This window comes from Ceratotherium simum, chromosome 22, assembly GCF_057802395.1.
Source record: "Ceratotherium simum simum isolate JZ-2026a chromosome 22, ASM5780239v1, whole genome shotgun sequence".
Lineage (NCBI taxonomy): Eukaryota > Metazoa > Chordata > Mammalia > Perissodactyla > Rhinocerotidae > Ceratotherium > Ceratotherium simum.
Window position 1 is genome coordinate 41664638 of NC_141921.1, and position 22171 is coordinate 41686808.

The 22171-nt window shown below is 53.8% G+C and overlaps 1 protein-coding gene across 1 annotated transcript in view; it reads right to left on the reverse strand.

Moving 5' to 3' along the window:
• The window catches only part of TNFRSF8 (TNF receptor superfamily member 8), a 63427-nt gene extending 43138 nt beyond the window's left edge, over window positions 1-20289 (reverse strand). The window contains exons 1-2 of the mRNA XM_087446790.1: window positions 19882-20289; window positions 4096-4183 (exon numbers count right to left, since the gene is read on the reverse strand). Of these exons, the coding sequence (XP_087302916.1) occupies window positions 4096-4183; window positions 19882-19944 (151 nt within the window). The 5' untranslated portion in view covers window positions 19945-20289. The remainder of the gene's footprint in view (window positions 1-4095; window positions 4184-19881) is intronic.
• Window positions 20290-22171: the final 1882 nt, after the last annotated feature.

The following is a 22171-nucleotide window of genomic DNA, read 5'->3' on the forward strand; positions in this document are numbered from 1 at the left end:
CTCCCCCTTCCCACCCTGTGCTTTGGCCAAATGGAACCCCTCCCAGTTCTGGAATGGCCCATCCTTGCTCACTCCAGGCCTTGGCACATTCTGTGTCGTCTAACCGGAGCACACTCTCTTCCCACTTTGGCCTGGCCAACTCATTCATCCTCACAATCCTTTAGATGCCACCTCCTCAAGGAAGACCCCCCTGAATGTTCCAACCAGGTCAGGTCCCCCAGGAGTGTGTTCCCATGGCTCCCAGCAGCACACCCCAGATTCTGACAGCCTGTTGCAGCAGACATATTCCAGAAGGGCTTTCCAGCCCACAGGCTGCCTTTCTTGGAGAACTGCTTATCTCACCCCTCCCCGTCTAGCAGTGGTCCAGGGCAATCCTGGCCCTGGGGAACCAGAGCAGGGGTGGACATCTGGATTCATCGGAGTCATCAGATGCTTTCTTGTTGTGCTTTGAGATTGGGGCTGAGGGATGTTTGTCAAGTGTCCCTCCCGTTGCCCTGACGGAGAACTGCAGACTGGGAAGGGAACTGTGGGCCAGCCAAGCTTGCCCAAGGGCAGGGCGGGCAGGGGAGGCCACCCCCTCTTCCCTCCTGCTCACAGCCCTTGGAGAAACCCTCAGCTCTTGGGACAAGATGGGGTACACCCGCCTGGCCACAAACAAACCATGCTCTCCACCTAACACGGGGCCTGGCTTCACCTCATCCCCCCACACCTGGGCAGGCCTCACATACCCCCAGGGGAGACCCCTTCCTAGGAGGAACGAGTCTGCACACTCAGGGGAGGGTGGTCCAGGAAGCAGGGTGCAGAATGGGAAGGGGGTTGTAGCCCCCACACGGGCTCTTCACTGACATGCTCTGCTGCCTCCCCAAATTGCTTTAGATGGCTATGTATGAGCCCTGCCGAGCCACTTACTAGCAGTGACCATGGGGAAACCCCTGAACCCCACCCTGTCCGAGTCTCCTCTCTGGTTTCCTATCACGGTGCAACGAGCTGATGTAGGTAGAGGGCTCAGCACTGTGGCTGGCACAGAGCCTGCTCCACCAATGTTAATCCTTGCCGTTGTTATGAAGCAATGAGTGAGCTCCCCGTCACTGAGGGTGTGTAAGCAGAGGGCTGCAGATCAGCTGTCAAGCATGCTAGAAAGGGCATTTCAGGCCTGGGTAAGAGGAGGCATCTGATGACATCTAAACTTCTCAATCTCAAAGGTCTCCGTTTCCTTCCTCCACCAACCCGCCCCCGTGCACACCCTGCCACACAGCTGAGCGCTGATTGCAGAGGGCGGGCAAAATGTCAGAAATTTCCCCGAGAGACCGAGGAAGGGGTTTTTGTGGGTTTTTCATTTTTCCTCTCTTGCTTGCCCGGAAGCACAGGGTCAATAAAACTCCAGTAAAATGCCCCGCCCACTACACCAGCATGAGGTGCCACCCCCAGTCACTGGGCCTTGGAGAGGGGCCCCCTCTTCCCCAGTCACAGCATCTAAGTGGAGGGAGCCCGGGACTGGATGTCACTCTCTCTCCACCCGCTCCCCGTTAAGGCTCCTCCAGAGGACACGGGAAGGAAGTATCTGTCTTTCTCCCCGAGGCTGGGATTGTGGGTCCCATGGAAAGTCACAGAGCACCATGGGCCACACCACTGCAGAACCCTGGCTGCAGTGGGCCTGGAGAGAGGCAGTGTGCACCAGCCACACAGCACTGGGCAGTGAGGGAGGGCTTCAGGGAGGAAGGGGTGCCAGGACTGCAGCAGGTGGAGTCAGTAGGGGAGGGCATCCCAGGTGCAGACAAAGGCCCAGAGACTCGAAAGTGCACAGTAGGTTCAGAGGACGCCAAGCACAGCAGTTCCTGTAGAAAGGCCAAGGGAGAAAAAGCTGGAAAGGTGACAAGTGACCTCACTACAAGAACGAGCAATAAATGGTTGTTGGGTGGACGAGTGGATGAAAAGGGGATGGAAGGGGGTGGGGGAGGGATGGGCACGGATGGGAGGGGTAGGGTGCTAGGGACTGAACTGTGTCCCCCCAAACGCATATGTCAAAGCCCCAACTCCAGTGTGACTGTATTTGGGGATGGGGCTTTTAGGAGGAAATCAAATGAGGTCATAAGGGTGGAGCCTGATCCGATAGGATTAGTGGCCTTAGAAGAAGAGAAAGAGAGATCTCTCTCTCTCTCTGTGTCTCTGTCTCTGTCTCTGTCTCTGTCTCTGTCTCTGTCTCTGTCTCTCTCTCTCTCTCTCTCTCTCTCTCTCTCTCTCTCTCTCTCTCGGCCATGAGAAGGCAGCTGTCTGCAAGCCAAGAAGAGGTTTCTCACCAGAAACCGAACCCTGCTGGAATCTTGACTTGGACTTTCTAGCTTCCAGAATGCGAGAAAATAATGTCTGTTGTTCAAGCCCCCCAGTCTGTGGTAGTTTGTTATGGTGACGCCTGCAGACTGTGACAGATGGGTAGACGGATGGAGAGTGGAGGGGGAGGAGGGGAATGGAGGAGGATGAGAGGGGATAGAGGGGGAGGAGGGGGATGGAGGAGGATGAGAGGGGATAGAGGGGGAGGAGGGGGATGGAGGAGGGGATGGAGGAGGATGAGAGGGGATAGAGGGGAGGAGGGGGATGGAGGAGGGGAGAAGGGGACTGGATGGGGGTGGAGGGGAGGGGGAGGGCGGGGGTTGAGGGGGATGGGGAGGAGGGGGCGGAGGAGGGATGGAGGAAAGGGAGGGAGAGGAAGGAAGGGGATGGAGGGGTGAGGAGGGGGGAGGAGGGGGCTGGGAGGACACAGGGGTGGGGGGTTGGGGGGAGCGTGGATGGTTAGTGAGTGGGTGAAAGGATAGGCCACTGGACGGCAGGTACATGGGTGGGGGTGGCCAGCCTGTTAGGCACTGGAGTCCCAAGCAGTGAAGAAAGCACAGGGACCCCCCTGATATACACTTTAAAATCAACACTAAACCACAAAATAAAGGTGCGAAAGTCCAATAAAATTCTACTTTTCCCCTACAGTGACGACTTTGAACCATTTTTGGAAATAGAAAATATCAAATTCTTTCCAAAAATGTTTCTCTCGGCCCCCTGGTGGCCTGAGCCGGCTCGGTCTGCCCCTGTGGTCTCAGAACAGGCTGACCCGGGTTTTCACCCAGCTCCAGCCACATACCCTTGGTGACTTTGCACCTCGTGGCCCGTCACCACCCTCCAGACAGCAATGCTGGGAGCCTTAGAGGATGGGCAGCTGGGCCCCTGACTATCCTGAAGACCCCCACCCACCCCCATGGCTTGTTATGATGCACAGTCACGTAGAGTCCTCACAGCCTCTGCTGGCGTAACTCATATCGTTCTTCCCCCACGAGTCTCTGTTTCCGGAGGTCAGAGACCACAGTTCAGTTTTATCTCATGCCCTACCCAGTCAAGGCGACTAGATGTGACTCGGGACTTTCAATAACAGCCACAGAGGATGGCAGTGCCTCCTGAGCCTGTGCTAGTTGCTCACCTCCTCTGGCCTGAGCATCTTCTGCAAAGTGGAAAGACCAAGGCTCATCCTTGTTCTGGAAGGACTTCCTGATAATCTACTAGGAGCCAATCTTTGTGCTGGGGGTGGGCAAGCCTTCCAGGACGCGACCTCTGACCAGGGAGACTGGTTCCGGAGAGATCTGTAGTCCAGGCAGCCTTGGGACGAATGCACGCTCTGGGCCGGAGAACGTGAGGACTGCGAAGGGCTTGCAGGCCCAAAAATGAGGGGCAGTCAGCGGGGTGTCACAGCCCAGGCTCTGGGGTCACGGAACCTGGGCTCCAGCCTCAGCGGCTCTGTGACCTTGGGCAAGTTACTTAACCTTGCAGCGCCCCAAAAGCCTCATCTGCCAAATGAGACTCCTAAGGGACAATTGTGAGGATCCGAGGAGATGATGCAACGCAGGTGAAGGTCTCAGACTAGTGTGTCCACAGTAAGTGTCCAATGAGGGGCGGCTATTAATTAAAAACAAAAACTCGAAGAAGGATGTCCTTCAGAAACGTGGAGCCAATATGACAATGACGATGCTGGCTCCCGTCTTTCCCACTCCCCAATCCCCCCGAGTGCTGTAACTTGAGGATGAAAACCCGCCTTGTCCCCCACAGCACCCCACTTACCCTCGGGGCACCGGTAACACCACCTCCCGGTGGCCTCGTCGTAGTATTGGCTGGGGTCTCTAGCAGAGGCATCCGTTGGGGCTCCATCCTGGAGGGCGGGACAAACTGGTGAGGCCAGGCGGGTCCCAGACACCCATCCTCCCTCCTGCCCCTCAGTCCCAGGAGGCCTGGTCTCCACTTGTGGTCACGGCCAGGCCTCATGTCATAGAAGAGAAATCAGGACAGAAACTCCTGATGTCACATCTGTGACACACACCCCAAACCCACTCTGCCCTTGGGCTTCCCCCAGAGGCGATGGCAGCTCCAGCCTTCCACACCTCAGGCCCAAAACCCTGGGGTCGCCCTTGACTCTCTCCTCCTCTGTGCTCACATCCAACCCATCAACAAATTCTCTTTGGACCATTACCCCCACCTCCTCTACCTGGTCCCAGCCCCAAGCCCCGCCTCCGCTGCATTAATTCAGCTGCCTCCTACCCAGCCTCTGGAGTGGACCCAGCAATGAGAATTTCTGGTAAACTCGTTTGTTGAAGTCTAATAGATCTCAAGTATATACCCACTGAATTTTTACAGTGTGAACACATCTTGCCACCAGCACCCAGATCAAGAAACAGGACAGGACATTGCCAGCACCCCAGCACCCTCCCTCATGGCCCTTCCCACCGGCTACCCAAGAAAGGACCCCGCTAACCTGACATCTACACCATAAATTCGCTTTGTCTGCTTTTGAACTTGACATAGGTAGAATCATACACTCTGTTCTCTTGCAACTGGCTTCTTTAACTCAACATTATATTATGAGAATCATCCACATTGTTCCAAATAGTGACCATTCATTCAAATTCATTGCTTTGCAGTATGGCATCACATTGAATACTCACAACTTATGTAACTATTCCCCTCTTGATGGACCTTTGGGCTGTTTCTACTTCTTGGTCATTATGAATAATGCTGCTAGGAACATTCCTGTATGTACATTTTGGTGCACAAATGTACACATTCCTGTTGGGTATATATCCAGGAGTGGAATTGCTGGGTCATAAAGTATGTGCATGCTCAGCCTTGATAGTTTCTCCATACAGTTTCCTAAACTGCACTAATTGACACTTCACAGCAGAGTATGAGTGTTCCAACTGCTCCACATCCTTGCCAACACTTGGCATTATCAGTTTTTAAAATCTCAGCCATTTTGGTGTGCATGTAGTGGTATTTCATTGTGTATTTTATTTGCATTTCTCTGATGAGTAATCGTGTTGGGTACCTTTTCCCATCTTCATTAACCATTTGGATATTCTCTCTTGTAAGATGCCTATGCAAGTCTTTTGTCTATTTTTTTGAAAAATTGGATTGTCTGGCCTTTCTTATTGATGTGTGGGAGTTCTTTAGATATTCTGGAGACAAGCTTTTTTTTTTTTTTTGGTGAGGGAGATCAGCCCTGAGCTAACATCCGTGCTAATCCTCCTCTTTTTGCTGAGGAAGATCAGCTCTGAGCTAACATCCATTGCCAATCCTCCTCCTTTTTTTTCCCCAAAGCCCCAGTAGATAGTTGTATGTCATAGTTGCACATCCTTCTAGTTGCTGTATGCGGGACGCAGCCTCAGCATGGCCGGAGAAGCGGTGCGTCAGTGCGCGCCGGGATCCGAACCTGGGCCGCCAGTAGCAGAGCACGTGCACTTAACCGCTAAGCCACGGGGCCGGCCCTGGATACAAGATTTTTGTTGAATAAATGTGCTGCAAATATCTTCTCCCATTTACTTTAATGGAGTCTTTTGATGAACAGAAGTTCTTAGTTTTAATGAAGTACAATTTGTCAATCTTTCCTTTTATGGTTAATGTCCTATTTAAGAAATATTTGCTGCCCAATGTCATTTAGATATTTTCCCACGTTACCTTCTAGATGACCCGGCTTCGCCTGGCACAATTAGGTTTCATTTTGGTGCATGGTGGGAAATAGGTGCAAGACCCACTTTCTTCAGGAATATGCTTTTTTAACAAGCTCTCCCACATGTTTCCAGGGGTCTTTGGAAGTTAAGCCCCCTCTTATGGGAGGTTCAAGAGAGGAAAGTCTGCTGAGATCCTGGGGAAGGAAATTTCTGGTAGAGTGAAAGGAGAGCAGGAAGCAGATTTTTGGGCAGAACCCTAACGAGGAGCTCCAGGAAGGGAGGGCGGGAGGGAGGGGAGGAGACAGGGAAGGAGGGAGCTGTGTCCCACCTCTATGTCTTCAGCATCAAGATGGCGCACAGACAAGAGGTAGCCACTTGTGGGATGAATGGGGCAGACACACACACACACACACACACACACACACACACACACACGCCCCGAGGAGAGGCCTGGCTGGCTTAAGGGGCTTCCTTCTGTTCTCTCCACTCAAGGGAACAATGAAAACTAATCAACAGACACTTCCATCACGGTCAGAGAGCAGCAAGGAGGCCAGTGTGGCTGGAAATGGATACGCGGAGTGTTGATTCCATTCTTCTTTTTTCCTTTTTTTGCACATCTGAAGCGTCCCCGTATACATTTGAAATAATAAACATAACCTGACATGTGCACAACACCAGTCACATGGCACTTGTGTGTCTCCTTTCTCATTTAATCCAGAGCCCGGGCCTTGAGGACATTCTCTTCCCCTACCCATGCCCAGCCTCCTCCCTCCAGCAGGATCTCGTCCTTCTCAAGTAAACCAGGGGCTCCCGGGAGCCTCTCTAGGGGCAGAGACCTGTCGCGACACCCCGAGGTTCTCCCTGACCCGCAGCATCTCACCAAATGAGCTTGGAAGCCCATGGGCGGGTGTGCTGGGAGTGCGGGGGTTCAGCCTTGCTGGGCCTGCTGCGTGTGGGGGAAATTCTGGTCTTGGCCTGCGTTTTCCCTTCCTGGCCTGCGTGCATCCCATTGATAGCTACGGACGCTGCGGCCTCAGACCCTGCTCACTCTGCTGGGGCCTAGGGGGACAGCTGAGGGGAGCTTACCCTTCACCTCCTGCCACCACACCCTGGGCCAATGGAGGGGTGGGAGGTGCAGAGAAGAATAGGGAGCCCATGGTATTGCGTATCACTCCCCTTGAGTCACATATCTCTTCCTGTACGCCATCCCCAGCCCTTTGGGGCCAGATCACCACCCCATGTTACAGACGAGGAAACTGCAGCTCAGAGAGGTGCAGTCACCCACCAAAGGTCACACAGCAACTAAGCGTAGAGAGGAGATTTGAGTGTCACTGTGTCTCCAGTTCTCTCCCCCTCTCTGAGCCGCAGGCTGCCCATTTGTAAAATAAAAAAGGTCCAGGGTGCTGAGAAAGACACCATCTCACATCTGTGGTCTTCCTACCAAAAGTCCATAATCTGAATGAAATCATAAGGAAACACCAGATAAACCCAAACTGAAGGACTTTCTACAAAACAACTGGTCTGGACTCTTTAAATATGCCAGTGCATGCAAGACAAAGAAGAGCTGTGGAAGGTTCCAGAATAAAGGAGACTAGAGACACAAGACGACTGGAGGCGTGCCTGGATTGGATCCTGAATCAGGGTGGGGGGGTATTGCTGTGGAGGAGATATTGAGACAGCTGGTGAAATCTGAATACAGACTTGCTATTGGATTATGTCTACCCAGGTGCCACGCCTGAATCTGGTAAATTGTTTATGGGAGAGATGTCTTTGTTGTAAAGGAAAGACGCCGGAATATTTAGGGGTGAAGGACCAAAATGTCTGCAACTAACTTGCAAACGGTTCAGCAAAAGAAAATAGTAATAATAAAAATAATAATAATATGTGTATAAGGGCCAGCCCGGTGGCGTAGCAGTTAAGTGCACACACTCTGCTTCGGGCGGCCTGGGCTTCGCACGTTCAGATTCTCAGCAAGGACCTACACACCGCTTGTCAAGCCACGCTGTGGCGGCGTCCCTTATACAGTAGAGGAAGATGGGCACAGATGTTAGCCCAGGGCCAATCTTCCTTAGCAAAAAAGAGGAGGATTGGCAACAGATGTTAGCTCAGGGCTGATCTTCCTCAAGAAAAAAAATAATTAAAAAAATAATAATAATATGTGTATACATAAAGAGAGGGAGAAATAAAGCAATGGTACAAAACCACAGACGTCAGTAACAGCACCTCAAGGACTCCTAAGCGCTCAGGAAGGAGCTGCAACTTTTCAATAAATCTGTGTAAATCCGTGGTTTGCCACCAGGGGGCGCTGTCTTCTTGCTGTCCTGAGGGGGTCGGGCTCTTAGCCCGGATGTCCAGCGCGAACCCATCAGAGCCCCATGGAGGGAGTACAGGAGTAGGGTCCCCCGTTCCCACGTGGGGCTTATGGGGGCAGAGGCTAGCCCCGCTAATCCGGTGGAGATGCGGGACCCCAGCTGCCCCCTGCCATTTCCAAACACGTAGGTGGAGTCCAGGTGGGGCACAGCTCAGCCCCATCCCCCAGCATCCGCCCCCGACGCCCCCGGCGCTGTGGATGACCTTCTCTGGCAGAGACACTGGGGATTTTTTTTTCTTTTTTTGCCTATGATGTCATAGTTTTATAAGCGTCCAGAAAACGGGGTCAAGGCAATGCACTCATGTTGTTGTAGAAGTAACAACAGCAGTTACTGAACCTAACAGCCCTGTGAGACCCTGTTACCGTGGAAACTAGTCTCTGGAAGGTCAGAGACCTGCCCAAGATCACACTGTGGCGGGTCTGCTGACTCTTGACCAGTACACGAGGGCATCAAGCGCCTACTGTGTGCTAGAGAGCTGAACAGCCCCAGAACACCCTCCAGGAGCTGTTGCTCCATGGGGGAGACAACCCCACATTCCCAGGGTCTTCCCAGCCCATAACCTGGGGGGAGGCGGCATGCGGGGCCCTGAGCTTCACCTGTGCTGCACTGTCTGTGGTCCCCAAAGGATGGCCCCGACTCAGGCCCCAGGCACAGCCATCACCACCCCTGCCCCAATCAGTGCTCTCCCTCTGCCATCTCCCCAATCGCCCTGCTGCACGCCCCACCCCCGGCCCACTCACATGGGCCCTCCGCCCATCCCGGCTCCTGGCAGAGAAGGCAGCCTCGGCATCTACAGCAGCCCCTAGAAGTCTGACCCTCCGAATTGCCAGGGTCCCACCAATTCCCCTTGGCCATGGGCCCAGACCCTGGATGGCCCATCAGCTCCTGCTGCCCCAGGGCAAAGAGAGACAGCTGGGCCGTGCTCTGGCTCCTGGCTTGGGAGGGACAGGGGTCAGGAAGGGGAGAGTGGGAGGGGGAAGCCCGAGGACTAGGAGGGGGGCTTTTGGGTGGGGTTCCCCACAGGTTCGAGGCAGAGCGAGGTGTCCACAGGGTGACGAGCCGTGCAACCAGAGGCCCTTGGCCCAGTCTTAGCAGCATCAAGATAAAGAGAGAGTGGCCTGAAAGCTTCCCATTTCTAAACCTCTCTATTTTCAGGTTGGTTTGGTTTTTCCTGCAAAACCTGGTAAATTTCACTTTCAAAAAGTCCCACCTGGCCTCAGCAGCATAGAGGAATAGGAGCTCACCACACCTGTGGACGCTGAGTCCAGAGCTGGGGGCGGAGGGCAGAGTCAGATCCAATGCAAAATACCCAAAGGGGCCAGAGCTGGGCCATGCGCCCCACCCCCACCCCAGGGATTCCCCACCTCTATTACTCAAGGTGAGCTGCCTGGGCTAGCAGCATTGGCACCACTTGGGAACTTGCTCAAAAATGCAGAATCCCAGGCCCCACCATAGACCTACTATCTATCCCATTTTACAGATGGGGAAACTGAGGCACAGCGAGGTTAAGAAATTTGCCTAAAGTCACACAGCTAGGCAGGGTTAGAGACAGGATTTGGCCGGAGCCGTCTTGCACAGGCTCTTATCCACCAGGCTCTGTGTCACTAGTCCTGTCTGTTTAACCTCCAGTTCTACCCTCACAACTGCCAGCTCTTCCTTACCCCCTACCCCACCCCTGCCATCTAGACTTGACAGTGGCTGCCCGAGGGTCTCCTCACATCCACCCCGTCCCCCATACCCCATTCACAGTGCCGCTGCCAGAGGGATGCCAGAGGGATCTCTTCAAAACGTGGATCTAGTCTCCTGCCTCCACCCTGTTGAAGACGCTCAGATGGCTTCCAGTTAAACTCTGAGTCAAGCCCCAAGTCCTGACAGTGGCCCAGCTGGCCTGTGTGTCCTCTCCCACCAGCCTTCTTCCCCTTCCCACTTGCACCCCATTCTCCACTCGCACCCACTCCCTCCCTCCCTCCAGCGACGCTGCGCACGCTGTTCCCCCTACCACCCCATTCCCCTCGTCCAGCACACCCCAACTCAGCCTTCGGACCTCACTCACACACGCCACTTCCTAGGGCCCCCCCTCCCTGATCACCCCGGTCCAGGTCAGGTCATAGCCAGCTAAAATGAAGGTGTGGGCGGGGCCGCGTCCTTGCCGGAGGCTCTTGGGGAGAATCCATTTCCTTGTGGTCAAGGCTGAGGTCCTGTCTCTTTGCTGACGGTCAGCTAAGGTCCTTCCCAGCTTCTAGAGGCTGCCGCACTCCTGGGCTCGCATTGCTTGGCTTACGGCCCCCTTCCTCCACCTGCAAAGCCCACAACAGTGGGTCGAGTTCTTGTCCTGTCATGTCTCCCTCTTCTTCTGTATCATCTCTCTCTAACACAGCCAGGAAAGCTTCTCTGCTTTTAAGGTCTCGTGAGGATGGTGGGCCAACCTGGATCATCCAGGCCACTCTCCACATCTCAAGGTCTGTACCTTTAATCACATCTATGAATTCCCCTTTTCCATGTAAGATGACATGTTCACAGGTTCCAGGGATTAGGATGTGGAAATTTTAGGGACCATTATTCTGCTGACCACAGCCCTGCTTGTAAGTAACCACTAGGCTATTCTGCCAACAGGCTGGGCTTCGTCATCTCCTAGTCCTAGAGATGGACATCTGAATCCCGCTCTCCACCCCAAGCACTCACCTGAGCTCCAGACCAAAAGACCACCCGAAATCGAAGTCATCCTCCTCCCCGACCTTAACACACCCACAGGCACACAGTCGACCCTGGCCGCAGGCTGTACCCCTCATGGCTGCCACACCCACGCGCAGGAGCCAGGTGGAGCTTCCCCCAGTTCCCACCTCTGGTCTCCAGCGAGCTGAGGGGCAGTGTGCATGGCTCCGCGCAGCCCGGCCCCGTGGCTGGAGATAAAACCCAAAGAGAGCAGACATAGAAAGAGCCACGAAGGATGGAGCCTGGAGCCCCTGGCTGGAGAGAGCCCCAGGAACAGGTGAGCACCTTCTCTGAGATGAAGTTTACGAGAATAGTAGCCGTCCTTGCTGAGTATCTCCCATGTCGGGGGGAAGAAGGAGGTGAGAAGGGGTCGGTGCTCAGCAGAACAGTCCCCTCCAAAGATGTCCATATCCTAATCTCCAGAACCTATGACTATGTCACTTTACGTGGCAAAGGTGGCACTAAGACCGCTAATCAGGACCTTGAGAGGGGAGAGGATCCTGGGTGATCCAGATGGTCCCAGTGTCATCACAAGCATCCTTAAAAGTGCAAGAGAGAGAGAGAAGAGTCTGAGTCAGAGAGTCAGAGAAAGAAGTGACGGTGATGGAAGCAGGGTCAGAGAGATGCTACGCAGCTGGCGTGAAGATGGAGGAAGGGGCCACGAGCCAAGGAATGCAGGTGGCATCTAGAAGCTGGAAAGGCAAGGGAACAGATTTTCCCCTGAGCCTCCAGAGGATGCAGCCCTGCCCATGCCTGATTCCAGCGTAGTGACAACCATTTTGGACTCAGGAACTACAGAACTGAAAGATAATAATTCGTGTTGTTTTAAGCCACTAAGGGTGTGTAATGATAGCCACAATAGGAAACTAAAACAGGGTCCCGGCTGAGAAGACAAGGAATAATCCCCAGTCCCCTTCTGCCACGCATTCACTGAAGGCCCAGCACGAACCAGACGCTGGGCCAGATGCTGGGGACGACGCAGAGGCCAATTCTAGATGGTTAAGCCTCATGAAGACAGCTCCCAGAGGAGGCAGGTGGGAGACACTAAAAAGCAATCTATGGAAGGAATGAATGAATGAACGAATGAATGAATGGGAACCCTGTAGGTGAGATCAGAAAAATACACGAATCACTAATGCAAAGCAGAGTAACATAACTATCATGAAATAAGCAGAGAAAGAGAACGAACTTGGGGGATTCACGACGGCTTCTCAGAGGAGGAGCACTTCCGTTGATTCTGGAAGAATGGGTAAGATCTTGACAGGAGGAAATGAGGGGAGGGCATCCCAGAAAGAAGGCCGCAGAAGGAAAGGTCCAGAGGCAGGAGTTCAGTGGTTTGATGGGCTGGACAGTGGGAGCAGAAGGAGATGAGGCCCAGGACTCAGGGCCAGACAGTCTGCACTTACTTGTCATTTCCCACATAGGTTCCATCAACTGCTGGCTCTGCAGGATGTCACCAGGTGTCAAGCAAAACAAAATACAAGCAAAGGACCACTGGATTCCATTTGAGAGGTTTTCATCTTAAATCATAGGGCCTCTCAGAGCCTTTTATGTGCTTTACTTGCTCACTGATTCTCCAAGGAAAGGTTGGGGAACAGAGAGACAAAATGTTTCTCAAACTTAGTTGGCCATAGAACCCTTTCCTCCTAGAACTACTATTCCCTGGAAGCCACTTTGGGAAATGTTGCCTTTGGCAATGGGGAGCCATTAAAGTTTGTAGAGTAACTTATATGAGAGGAGATGGACGGGATGGAGGCAAGTAAGTCAATAATACCAAGGTCTGGCCTAGAGTCCAAATTCTGCAACTGCTCACTCCTCACTTCCCACTGACACCCCTCCTGCCCTAGAGAAATCCCGGGCTGGCTGCGTGAGCCAGGCGTCCAGATTATAGTCTTCCTGAAAGTTCTGGGGCTGCAGCAAGTGTCCGAGCCGCACACTCAGTTACACCTCAGACATGGTAAAATCCCCCCCAGCCCTGGAAATACAGACCCCAGCAGCAATAGCCACCGAGGGACACCTGCAGCTGCCAAGGAAAATTTGATGGCGTTAAAGAACAAGGAGAGGGGCTGGCCCTGTAGCGTAGTGGTTGTTTGCATGCTCCACGTCAGCAGCCCGGGTTCACGGGTTCGGATTACAGGTGCAGACCTATGCCACTCATCAAGCCATGCTGTGGCAGCGACCCACATACAAAGTAGAGGAAGACTGGCACAGATGTTAGTTAGCTCAGGGCTAATCTTCCTCAAGCAAAAAATAGAAAAATAAGGAGGTCCCCTCTTGGAGGTGCCTTGGACTCCTCCGCCAGCATCAGCCCACTTGCTAGAAGGGGCTGGTGTGTTTCCTTGACATCTCCGTCCTCCCAGCCCGCACGTGGGGGAGGCCAGGGGCCCAGCCCCCAGGACTGTTTGGACAGAGAACACGTGGCCCCTCTCCTGACTCAGCACAGAGAAAGCACATGTCCCGGCTGGGAAGGGGAAGGCTTGCTTTAGGAGTCTCTTGGTCCTGGAGGATTGGAACCATTTCAGCAGACTGTGCATTCCAGGAGTTCGCAGCCCCCTGGAGGCCCAGAGACCCTGCATGAAACCTGCTGACTGGGGCTCAAGAGCAAGCGCCAGACCGCCCAGAGCCCCCTCGCTGACGTGCTGTTTGAACGGACATTGGTGAGGCCTTGGCACCTTCCGTGGTGCAGCATCTGTTGTCACAAACTCTGCAGCCTGGCCACCTCCTCTCCGCCCTCCGTAAGCCTTTCCCCACCAACCCAGGGGGAGGTGAGGACGGGCCCCTGTGGGCTCCCGCAGACTGGGACAGTTCCCCACACAGTACTGGTCACGCTGTCCTCCGCGTCCCTCTTCCCATGCTGCAGCCTCGGGGGAAAGGACTGTAACTGGTTCACTTTCATCCTGCATCCACATCCTGGCATACAACAGGCGCTTAATAACGGCTTACCTTTACCCAGCACTTGCCACGTGCCAGGAGCTGCTCTCAGCACTTTTCACATATTATCGTGTACAATCCTCCTAACAGCCCTACAAGGTGGCGACTGTTAGTACCCCCATTCTATGGATGTGGAAACCAAGGCACAGAGAAGTGACTTAACTTGCCCAAGAGCACCAGGGTATATACTTGGCAGGCTGACCGAAAAGCCCATACTCTTAACCATGATGCTCTACGTCCCCCACAAAAGACTCGACAAAAGCCATGGGCCAGAATCCGCAAGATGAAGTGTGTGGTTAGGTGGAGTGATGGCCCCAGAGACGTCCATGTCCCAACCCACAGAACTTGTGAATATGTCACCTTATGCGGCAAGAGGGACTGTGCTGATGTGACTAAGTTTAGGATCTTGAGATGGGGAGATCATCCTCGATTATCCCTGTGGGTCCCAATGTAGTCACAGGGCTCCTTACAAGAGGGAGGCAGGAGAGGCAGTCAGAGGAGGAGATGTGACAACGGAAGCAGACGTCAGAGTGATTTGGGGCCATGAGCTAAGGAATGCGGGCAGCCTCGGGAAGCTAGAAAAGTGAAGGGAACATATTTCCCCAGAGCATCCAGAAGAAAGGCAGTCCGGCTGACCTATTGTCGACTTCTAACCTCCAGAGGCACGAGATAAGAAATTTGTATTGTTCTGAGCCACCAAATTTGTGATAATTTGTTTCAGCAGCGAGAGAATACTAATATAAAATGTAACCAGGATGAACGCAAGTTCCCACCTTTGGGCTGGAATGAATCGACAGGATAATGTGGTGGCCAAAAAAACATGGGGTCTTGGGCCACATCAACAGAAGTAAGGTGGCTCTGGTGAGGGAGGTGTTGATGCTCCTCGGCCCAGGCCCAGGCAGCACCAGGAATTCTGCAGTCGCCTCTGGTCCCAGAGACCCACATCCGGGGCCTGAGCTCTGTAGGGAGCTCCATACGCCACCATTCAATCCCCCACCGACACTTGAACTTGGGCAAAACAGAACAGAGTTTTTCTCCAAAACACCTGTCTGTCCCGTGCCTAGTTTTCCCACCTCCATAAACGATACCACCATTCAACCAAATGCAGAGCCCCCAAATCTGGACAGGACCCCCGATTCCCATCTGGCCCTCTGCGTTCACACCCAATCCTTCCCCAAGTCCTATTGATTCTAGCTCCAAAGTATATTCCCATCTCCACTCACCCCTTCCCTGGACCCCGGCAATAGCCTGGCCTCCTGCTCCCATCCCGCCTGCTCCCCACCCTCCAGCAGACAGAAGGACATTTACAACATATCAGGTGATGTTGCTCCCGTGCCCAAACCCTCTCCCCGCAGTCCACAAAGGTCTGCGTTATCCCCTACTTCCCTGCCTCCGTCTCGCACCCCTCCCCACCTCTCCCACTCCACCTGGCCACATGGGCCTCCTTCCTGTTCCTCCAGCTCCTCAGGACCCCCACTGCTCTTCTGCTAACCTCCCACTTCATTCATGCGTATGTGGCCACCTCCCAGAGGAGAGGCCGGCCTGTTTTCCCGACCCAGGGAAGCCGCCCGTCCCTCTCACACTAGCCAGTTATAACCCACTCCACTGTAAGAGTCTGTTTACTGTCTGTCTGTCAACATGGTGGATGTCAGTTCCCCGAGGCAGGAACCTGGCTGTGCAGTGCATGGATGTACCTGCAGCATCCAGAACTCTCTCTGGGACGGAGAAGGTGCTTGTTAAATGTTTGTGGGATGAATGAATTGGTTAGAACAGGCTTGGAGCCCACGCCACGTGACAAATAAATGTTGGAGGCCCTGGGTGGTGTGATTGGCTGGGAGACTTCGGGGGCCCAGGTAGCAGTCTTTACATCACTGGGAGGCATTTCTGGGGAGGATGGAGATGACTTGCTTACGTGACCCCCGCTTCCAGAACCAGGACCAATGGGTAGAAGCTTCGAGGAGATAGATTTCAGTGCATCGTAAAGACTTCCAAATGTCAAAGCTAACCCAGGGCAGCATGAGCAGCCTCAGGAGGGAGTGAGTGCCCCGTCCCCAGAGGCCTACAAGCAGAGGCTGAGTGATTACCTGGAGCAGCCTGGAATGAAAGCCCCTGGAGCGGTGCCCAGCGCAGAGCAGCTGCTCCTATAAGATTTTCTGAATGAATGAATGAATACTTGGATGAATGTCCTCGAAGATCTAGGCACTCGATGAGTAACTGGACGGCATGGTGTACAAAAAGTCCCTCCCTACCATCGAGGCCACTGAGGACGCCCCGTGGTTTTTGACCATAGGCAGCAAAGACTCCAGAATGAGGTCTTCCTACCCCCACGCCGACAGCCCCCGGGGGGCGGGGGGAGGAGAGAGAGAAGCTGAAGAACTGGCTCTGCCCGGAGCCGCCTTTTTTGACTTCTGTCCAACGGGTCTGGGGCTCTGGTCCTGCTCTGCCTCTGACCAGTCCCGGGACTGTGGGCAGGACCCTCCCCCGCCTCTGAGCCGCTGCATCCTCGTCTGGAAAATGGGGACAACGATCCCAGTCGGGCCACCCCCAGGGTCAGTGCACGGGCCTGACCAGGCCATGCTGACCCCGGCCAGGCTGAACTATCTGTGCCGAGGACCCCCCGCCTCCCGGGGCTCCCCGGGTCCGGACACAGACTTCCCTCAGCTCCATCTGCCCTCTGATGATGCTCCTGAGGTGAAGTGGGGCGTTGGGGAAGGTGCTTATGAGCCTAAGGATGAATCACAATCAAGTCAAGAAACAAGTCTAGGGCAGATATGACTGGGAGCAGAGGCAGAAACTTACAGTAAACGCTGCCTCCTTCCAGCACTGACTGCTCTCACACTGAGTAATGCCCCCTACCCGCCGAGCTCCCCTAGTTGCCCTGGCCCCTCTCCGAGGAAGGGCAGGCCTTGATGAAGACCAGCCCGCACCTCCATCCCCCTTTCACATCAAGGGCCCCCCTCTCTGGGTCCCCTCGTCCTGGTGCATAAGGCGAAATTCTGCCCCCAGGCAGGATTTGAGCAGTCCTGGAAAAGCCCCCTTTTCCAAAGAAACCAGAAAGTCTCTCCCAGTACCTAAAATTCCACCATGAGCACACCACTCTATGGGGTCACTAGCTAACCCCGGTGGGAAGAGTGACACATAGAACGTATTTGTCACCCCAGCAACGATTCATCCATGGGACCTCCCAGCAGGGGCACTAACTCAGAGCAGAGGTCTACATCTGCCTGGAGGAACATGAGCTGGAGCTGGGGGCGGGGGGCCACGGATCTGGGAGGGTGCCTTGTTGTAGCTGTAGTGCTGGCCTTGAAGCCGATGACTGCGGAGAGTCTTAATCTGCAGAGCTCAGGGAAAGGCCTTGGGCCTCCCTGCCCCACCACCTCCACCCGGGGTGCCTGGATGAGAAACTTGGAGGTGTGGGGGAGCTGTTAGGGCCACAAATCCTTCTCTCAGAGTAATCCTGGGTCACATTGTAAAAACCACTCTTGGGGAGACTGCGGTATGAGGCATCAGAGGCCAGATCTCTTTCTCAGAAGATGACACACAGCAAGAAAGCATTCTTGCCTCAGGGCGTCAACCACAAAATGATGGTGTCTCCTAAAATCAGATGGTGATGAAGAAAGGATTTACAATTCAAGCCCTGGTTTGGGATTTGTTTGTTCATTTTTAATAATGAGCTTCCCAAATCTTTACTGGGACAACAGAAGTGGAAGAAGACTCAAAGGGTCAGAGGGAGTACCAAGCCGGGCAGGCAGAGCTCTGCCAAGAAATGACCCTGTGGCTAAGCCCACATGACGCTCAGCCTCTCTAGTAGGCGGAGATGCAAATTAAGGCAACAGGGCTATGGCCCTTTCCACGGGTCACATTGACAAAAATAAAAACTTTGATAAGATCAGAAGTTGGTTAGGATGTGGGGAAGTCGCTATTCTCATGCACTGCAGGCGGGAGGGTAAATGTCCAGCCACCCTGGAGGGCAAGTCGGTGGCATCTTTTAATTTGAATGCATTTTAACCCTGCACCTCGATGCTCTCTTCTCAGCTTCTTCTCTGGGAAAGAAGCACACACATTCCCAAAAGCATCCATACAGGGTGTACATTTTGATAGCAGACAAGCAATGTTAAGAAGCTTATCACCTACCCCCGTCAGGAACATGAATAAATAAACTATGGAACCCCCATTTGGTGGAACACTATATAGCATTTTTAGAGGTATGTGAGGGATCTGTAAGTATCAACATAGAAAGCTCTCCAAGACGTGCTGCAGACATTGTAGAAGCCAGTGGAGAACTGCATGTCCCATACAGGATAGTATAGTATAGTATATGGAAAACCCTATATAGTTTTATAAAACCGACATAAACATGGACATGCATTTATGAAGGTCGGCAAAGGAAACACTAAAGCAATAATGGCACCTATATTTTCAAAGAAATCAGGATGAGGAGATATCCAAAGGTTTGGCTTTGTCTGTAAGCTTTCAATTTTTTGCATTGAGGATATATTTCTTGGGTAATTAAGTACATATTGTTTTTTAATTTAAAGAGGTGTTTCACTCAATAGAAAGGGAGCACGAAAGCTCCAGCCACCAAACACTAGCGAAACCCCGCAAGCCCCTCTCACATGCCTTCCTTCCCTTTATCTCCCCGAGACCTTGGCACCCCAAACTCTCACCCTCCCCCAGGTCGTCGGCAGAGGGCTTGGAGGGCTGGGAGGGGGTCCCTAAGCCAGGGTCTCTGTGGTGTAGTACTGTCAGCTGCCCCCCTCCGCCCTCTGTGTGGGGAGGGTCTCATGTTGTCCCATTGAAGATGGAAGGGGACATCAGCTTGTCCCCTCTCCCACCCAGACTCTCCCTCCTCCTGCCTGAAGCTCACTCCCCTTCCCTTCTCCCCCTGCCCTAAGTTTGGCATAAATAGGACTGAACTCCGCAGTGTGGGCCCCCCTTCCTGTAGGATTAAAGGGAGTGGGCCCTGCCCCTCCCCGCAACAGACTGCTGTTCCCGCCTTTGCCCTCTGGACCGACATCCAGCAGGCACTCACCGGCACCTACTGTGTTCTAGGCAGGGGTCCACTGGGCATTACGGTTTCCCCTTCAGACCCTGCGCCCAGCACTTACAGTAGACATGTCTGATGAATCTGAGTTCTCCCCACCCTGTGCCTCGCTCGGTGCTGGCCACTGTAAGTGCTCAGTTTTCCTAAAGCAGTCCCCAAATTAGATTCTGGGGCTTCCCACAACAGAGGTCAGTCCCCCGCTGACTTCTTCCAGAGGCAGACACTCACCATGTGCTCCAGGGCTTGAAATCCATGTGTTGGTTGGCTGGACAGGGATGGCGGAAGCTAATCTGTCTGATCCAGCACCCTCACCCCTGCTTCTCACCCACACCCAACTCTCCCTCCCTGGATCCTCAGCCGGCCAGGGGCAAGCGGCAGGGAGAGACCCAACACCAACCTCCTCTGGCCAAGGGAGGCCCCCCCTGGCCTGGGAAGAGGGGCGATCAGCAGGGACAGTGCACACGGAGGGCCTGCACTCACCAAAGGAGGACCACCTGGCCTGCCCAGACCCCTACGCCTCCCTTGATCAGCCCAGGACGCCCACCCACAAACAGCCTATCTCCTGCAGGCAGGCCCCTCTGCTCAGTTAATGTTGAACGAAGGAATAACCATAGCCTTCTGCGAGGGCGGCGAGGGGGCGCCCCCACTAGCCCATCAGCCAATCTCCCACCTGTAAATACTTGCATATTCCGGTCCCCCTGATTGTCACCTGCGCTTCCGCACCCCGGCTGGGCAGGGAATGAGGCGAGGAGCATCCCTGTCCTCCATGCAGCCGACACTGTCCCGGGCTCAGGGCAGCGGCGGGAATAAGGGGGCTCTGGACCGCGGGCTTCTGTCACCCCCTTACCTGCGAGGAGGCTTGGAGCGCCCCCAGGAGCAGCAGTCCCAGCACGGCGCGGAGGGCGCGCATCCCGGCCGACCGGGGCGGAGGGCTGGGTTCGCAGCCCGCGCCCACCTATGCGGCCTGGGAAGCGCGCTGCGCCCACGTGCGGCGCCAGCGGCCCAGAGCCGCGCGTGGGTAGACCTCAGGCGCCGGCAGACCTTCCGCCGCGCACCTCGCGGCGCACCTCGCTGGCGCCCCAGCCGCACGCTGTAAAGTCACTTCAAAAGTGGCTGCTCCTTCTCCGAAGGTTCAGCCTTAACTCTTCCCTTCCCCCACCACCCTGAGGCGCACTGGGTACCCAGCACTGTTTCCAGGACCGCGGCTACTAGCAGCGAAAAAAAAAGAGGGGACAAACACGTGCAGAGATGACTCAGGACAAGCCACGCTCCCCTTTCGCTGTTTGAATGGCCCGCCCCGTATTTGACAGAACGGGTCGTCCCCAGCTCCTGGGAGTTTGCCGCCCCGCCCAGCTGGGCTGAGGAGCTGGAAGGCAGCTCGGCTGCTGCAGGTGGGGGCCTCACGGGAGATCGGGAGGCTCCAGCGGGTCCCAACGGTCCCACCCCACCCCCGCCCCAAGGAAGGGAGAGACCTGAGTAGGTTCCTGCTCCTGACACTCTAATCAACCCAGATATTCTCTCCTGTCCTGGAGATTCTTTGGGAGGGACAGCTGGAGTCAGGAGACTGCAGAGAAAGCCACCACCAACCACTCACTCCCATTCATGAATACTTGCTGTAAAATGAATCAGTAGATGGATGATGGATGGATGGGTGGGTGGATAGATGGAAGGACTGATAGGCGGGTGGAAGGGTGGTTGAGTAGATGGATGGATGGGTGGATGGGAGGATGGATGGGTGGATGGGAGGATGGATGGGTGGACAGGTGGACGGGTGGACGGGTGGACGGATGGACGGATGTGCAGGTGGATGGGTGGGCATGTGGGTAGATGGGTGGATAGGTGGATGGACTGACTGTTCCAGCGACTGATGGACAGAAGAATAGAGCATTTTGCTATCAATCTGCAGGTATTTCCCTGCCCCCTGAGAGTTTTCTGCCTAGAGGAGGAGCCTAGCGCTCTTACCTAAAAGAAAGAAACTATACAAGTCTCATTTTAATTACGTTCTCATTTGCAGGGGGGTGATTTTTCCCTCCAGTGCTTCTCCATCCCACGGGTTCTCTGCTCCTGTCCTTCTACATTCCATACTTATTTATTCAGCATCCACCGGGAGGCTGCAGGTGAAGCGTTCATTTGTTGTCTTGTGTTTGTATTTTTCAAATGTGGAAACCGAGAAACAGGCAGCCAGTCCCAGGTGCTCTGATTAAAGATGGCCAGCTGTTTTCCCTGAGCCCAGAATGGCCCAACAACCCTCAGGATTCTGCACCTCTCTCCCGCAAGGTGTGAAGCCCCCATCTTCCAGAAATACCTCCATCTCCTTGGCCCACCAACAATAGTCTCCCATCAAGACTTGGTCCACAACTGACCACCCGCTGCCCATCCCTCCTTGAGTTCCCAGATTCCACTTGGAAAAACTGCCCACATTGTTCACCCTCCCTGGACACCCACTTCTGGATTCCCCCCTGGATGCACCAGGCCCAGCATCCTGGGATGTTTGAGCTGGGACCATGTTAAACAATTAAGTAAGTTATTATGGACATGACCCCCCCATGATGTTCACAGAACCAGGCAGGGCCAAGAGCCATCCAGGATGCCTGCCTCCCAGTCCAGAGCTTTCTACGAGAGAATTGCTGGTGCTCTGAATAAATAACTGTTTATTAAACACACAGGCACAACCCAACAACATCAAAACAGCTGACACAAGGGGAAATACAAATAACATTAATTACAAGTTTTAGAAGTTCCACCTTTCTAGCAATTGAAGAGATGCAAATTAAGGCAACCGTTGATACCTTTTTAGACTTCTTAAATCACCAGGGTTTTTTTTTCCTTTATAAAAACAATTTTGGTAAAATCCACTCCAAAGTTGTGGTGAAACTAGAATATGCATTCATACTCTGCTGGTAAATGTTACAACGCCTTTCAGAAAACAATATGTCAATTCTTAGCAAAAGCCCCCCAGCAAAAAATGTTTACAACTAGTGGCTCAGTAATTTCACCCTAGTCAAGAATAACTAAGGCAATAGTTCAACTGGAAAAAGAAAAATATAAACACAGTAATGTTTCCTAAAACATTATTTCTAGATTTTGGAAATACCCTAAGAATCACTACAGAGAATAGTGAAGTAAATTTTGGTGCA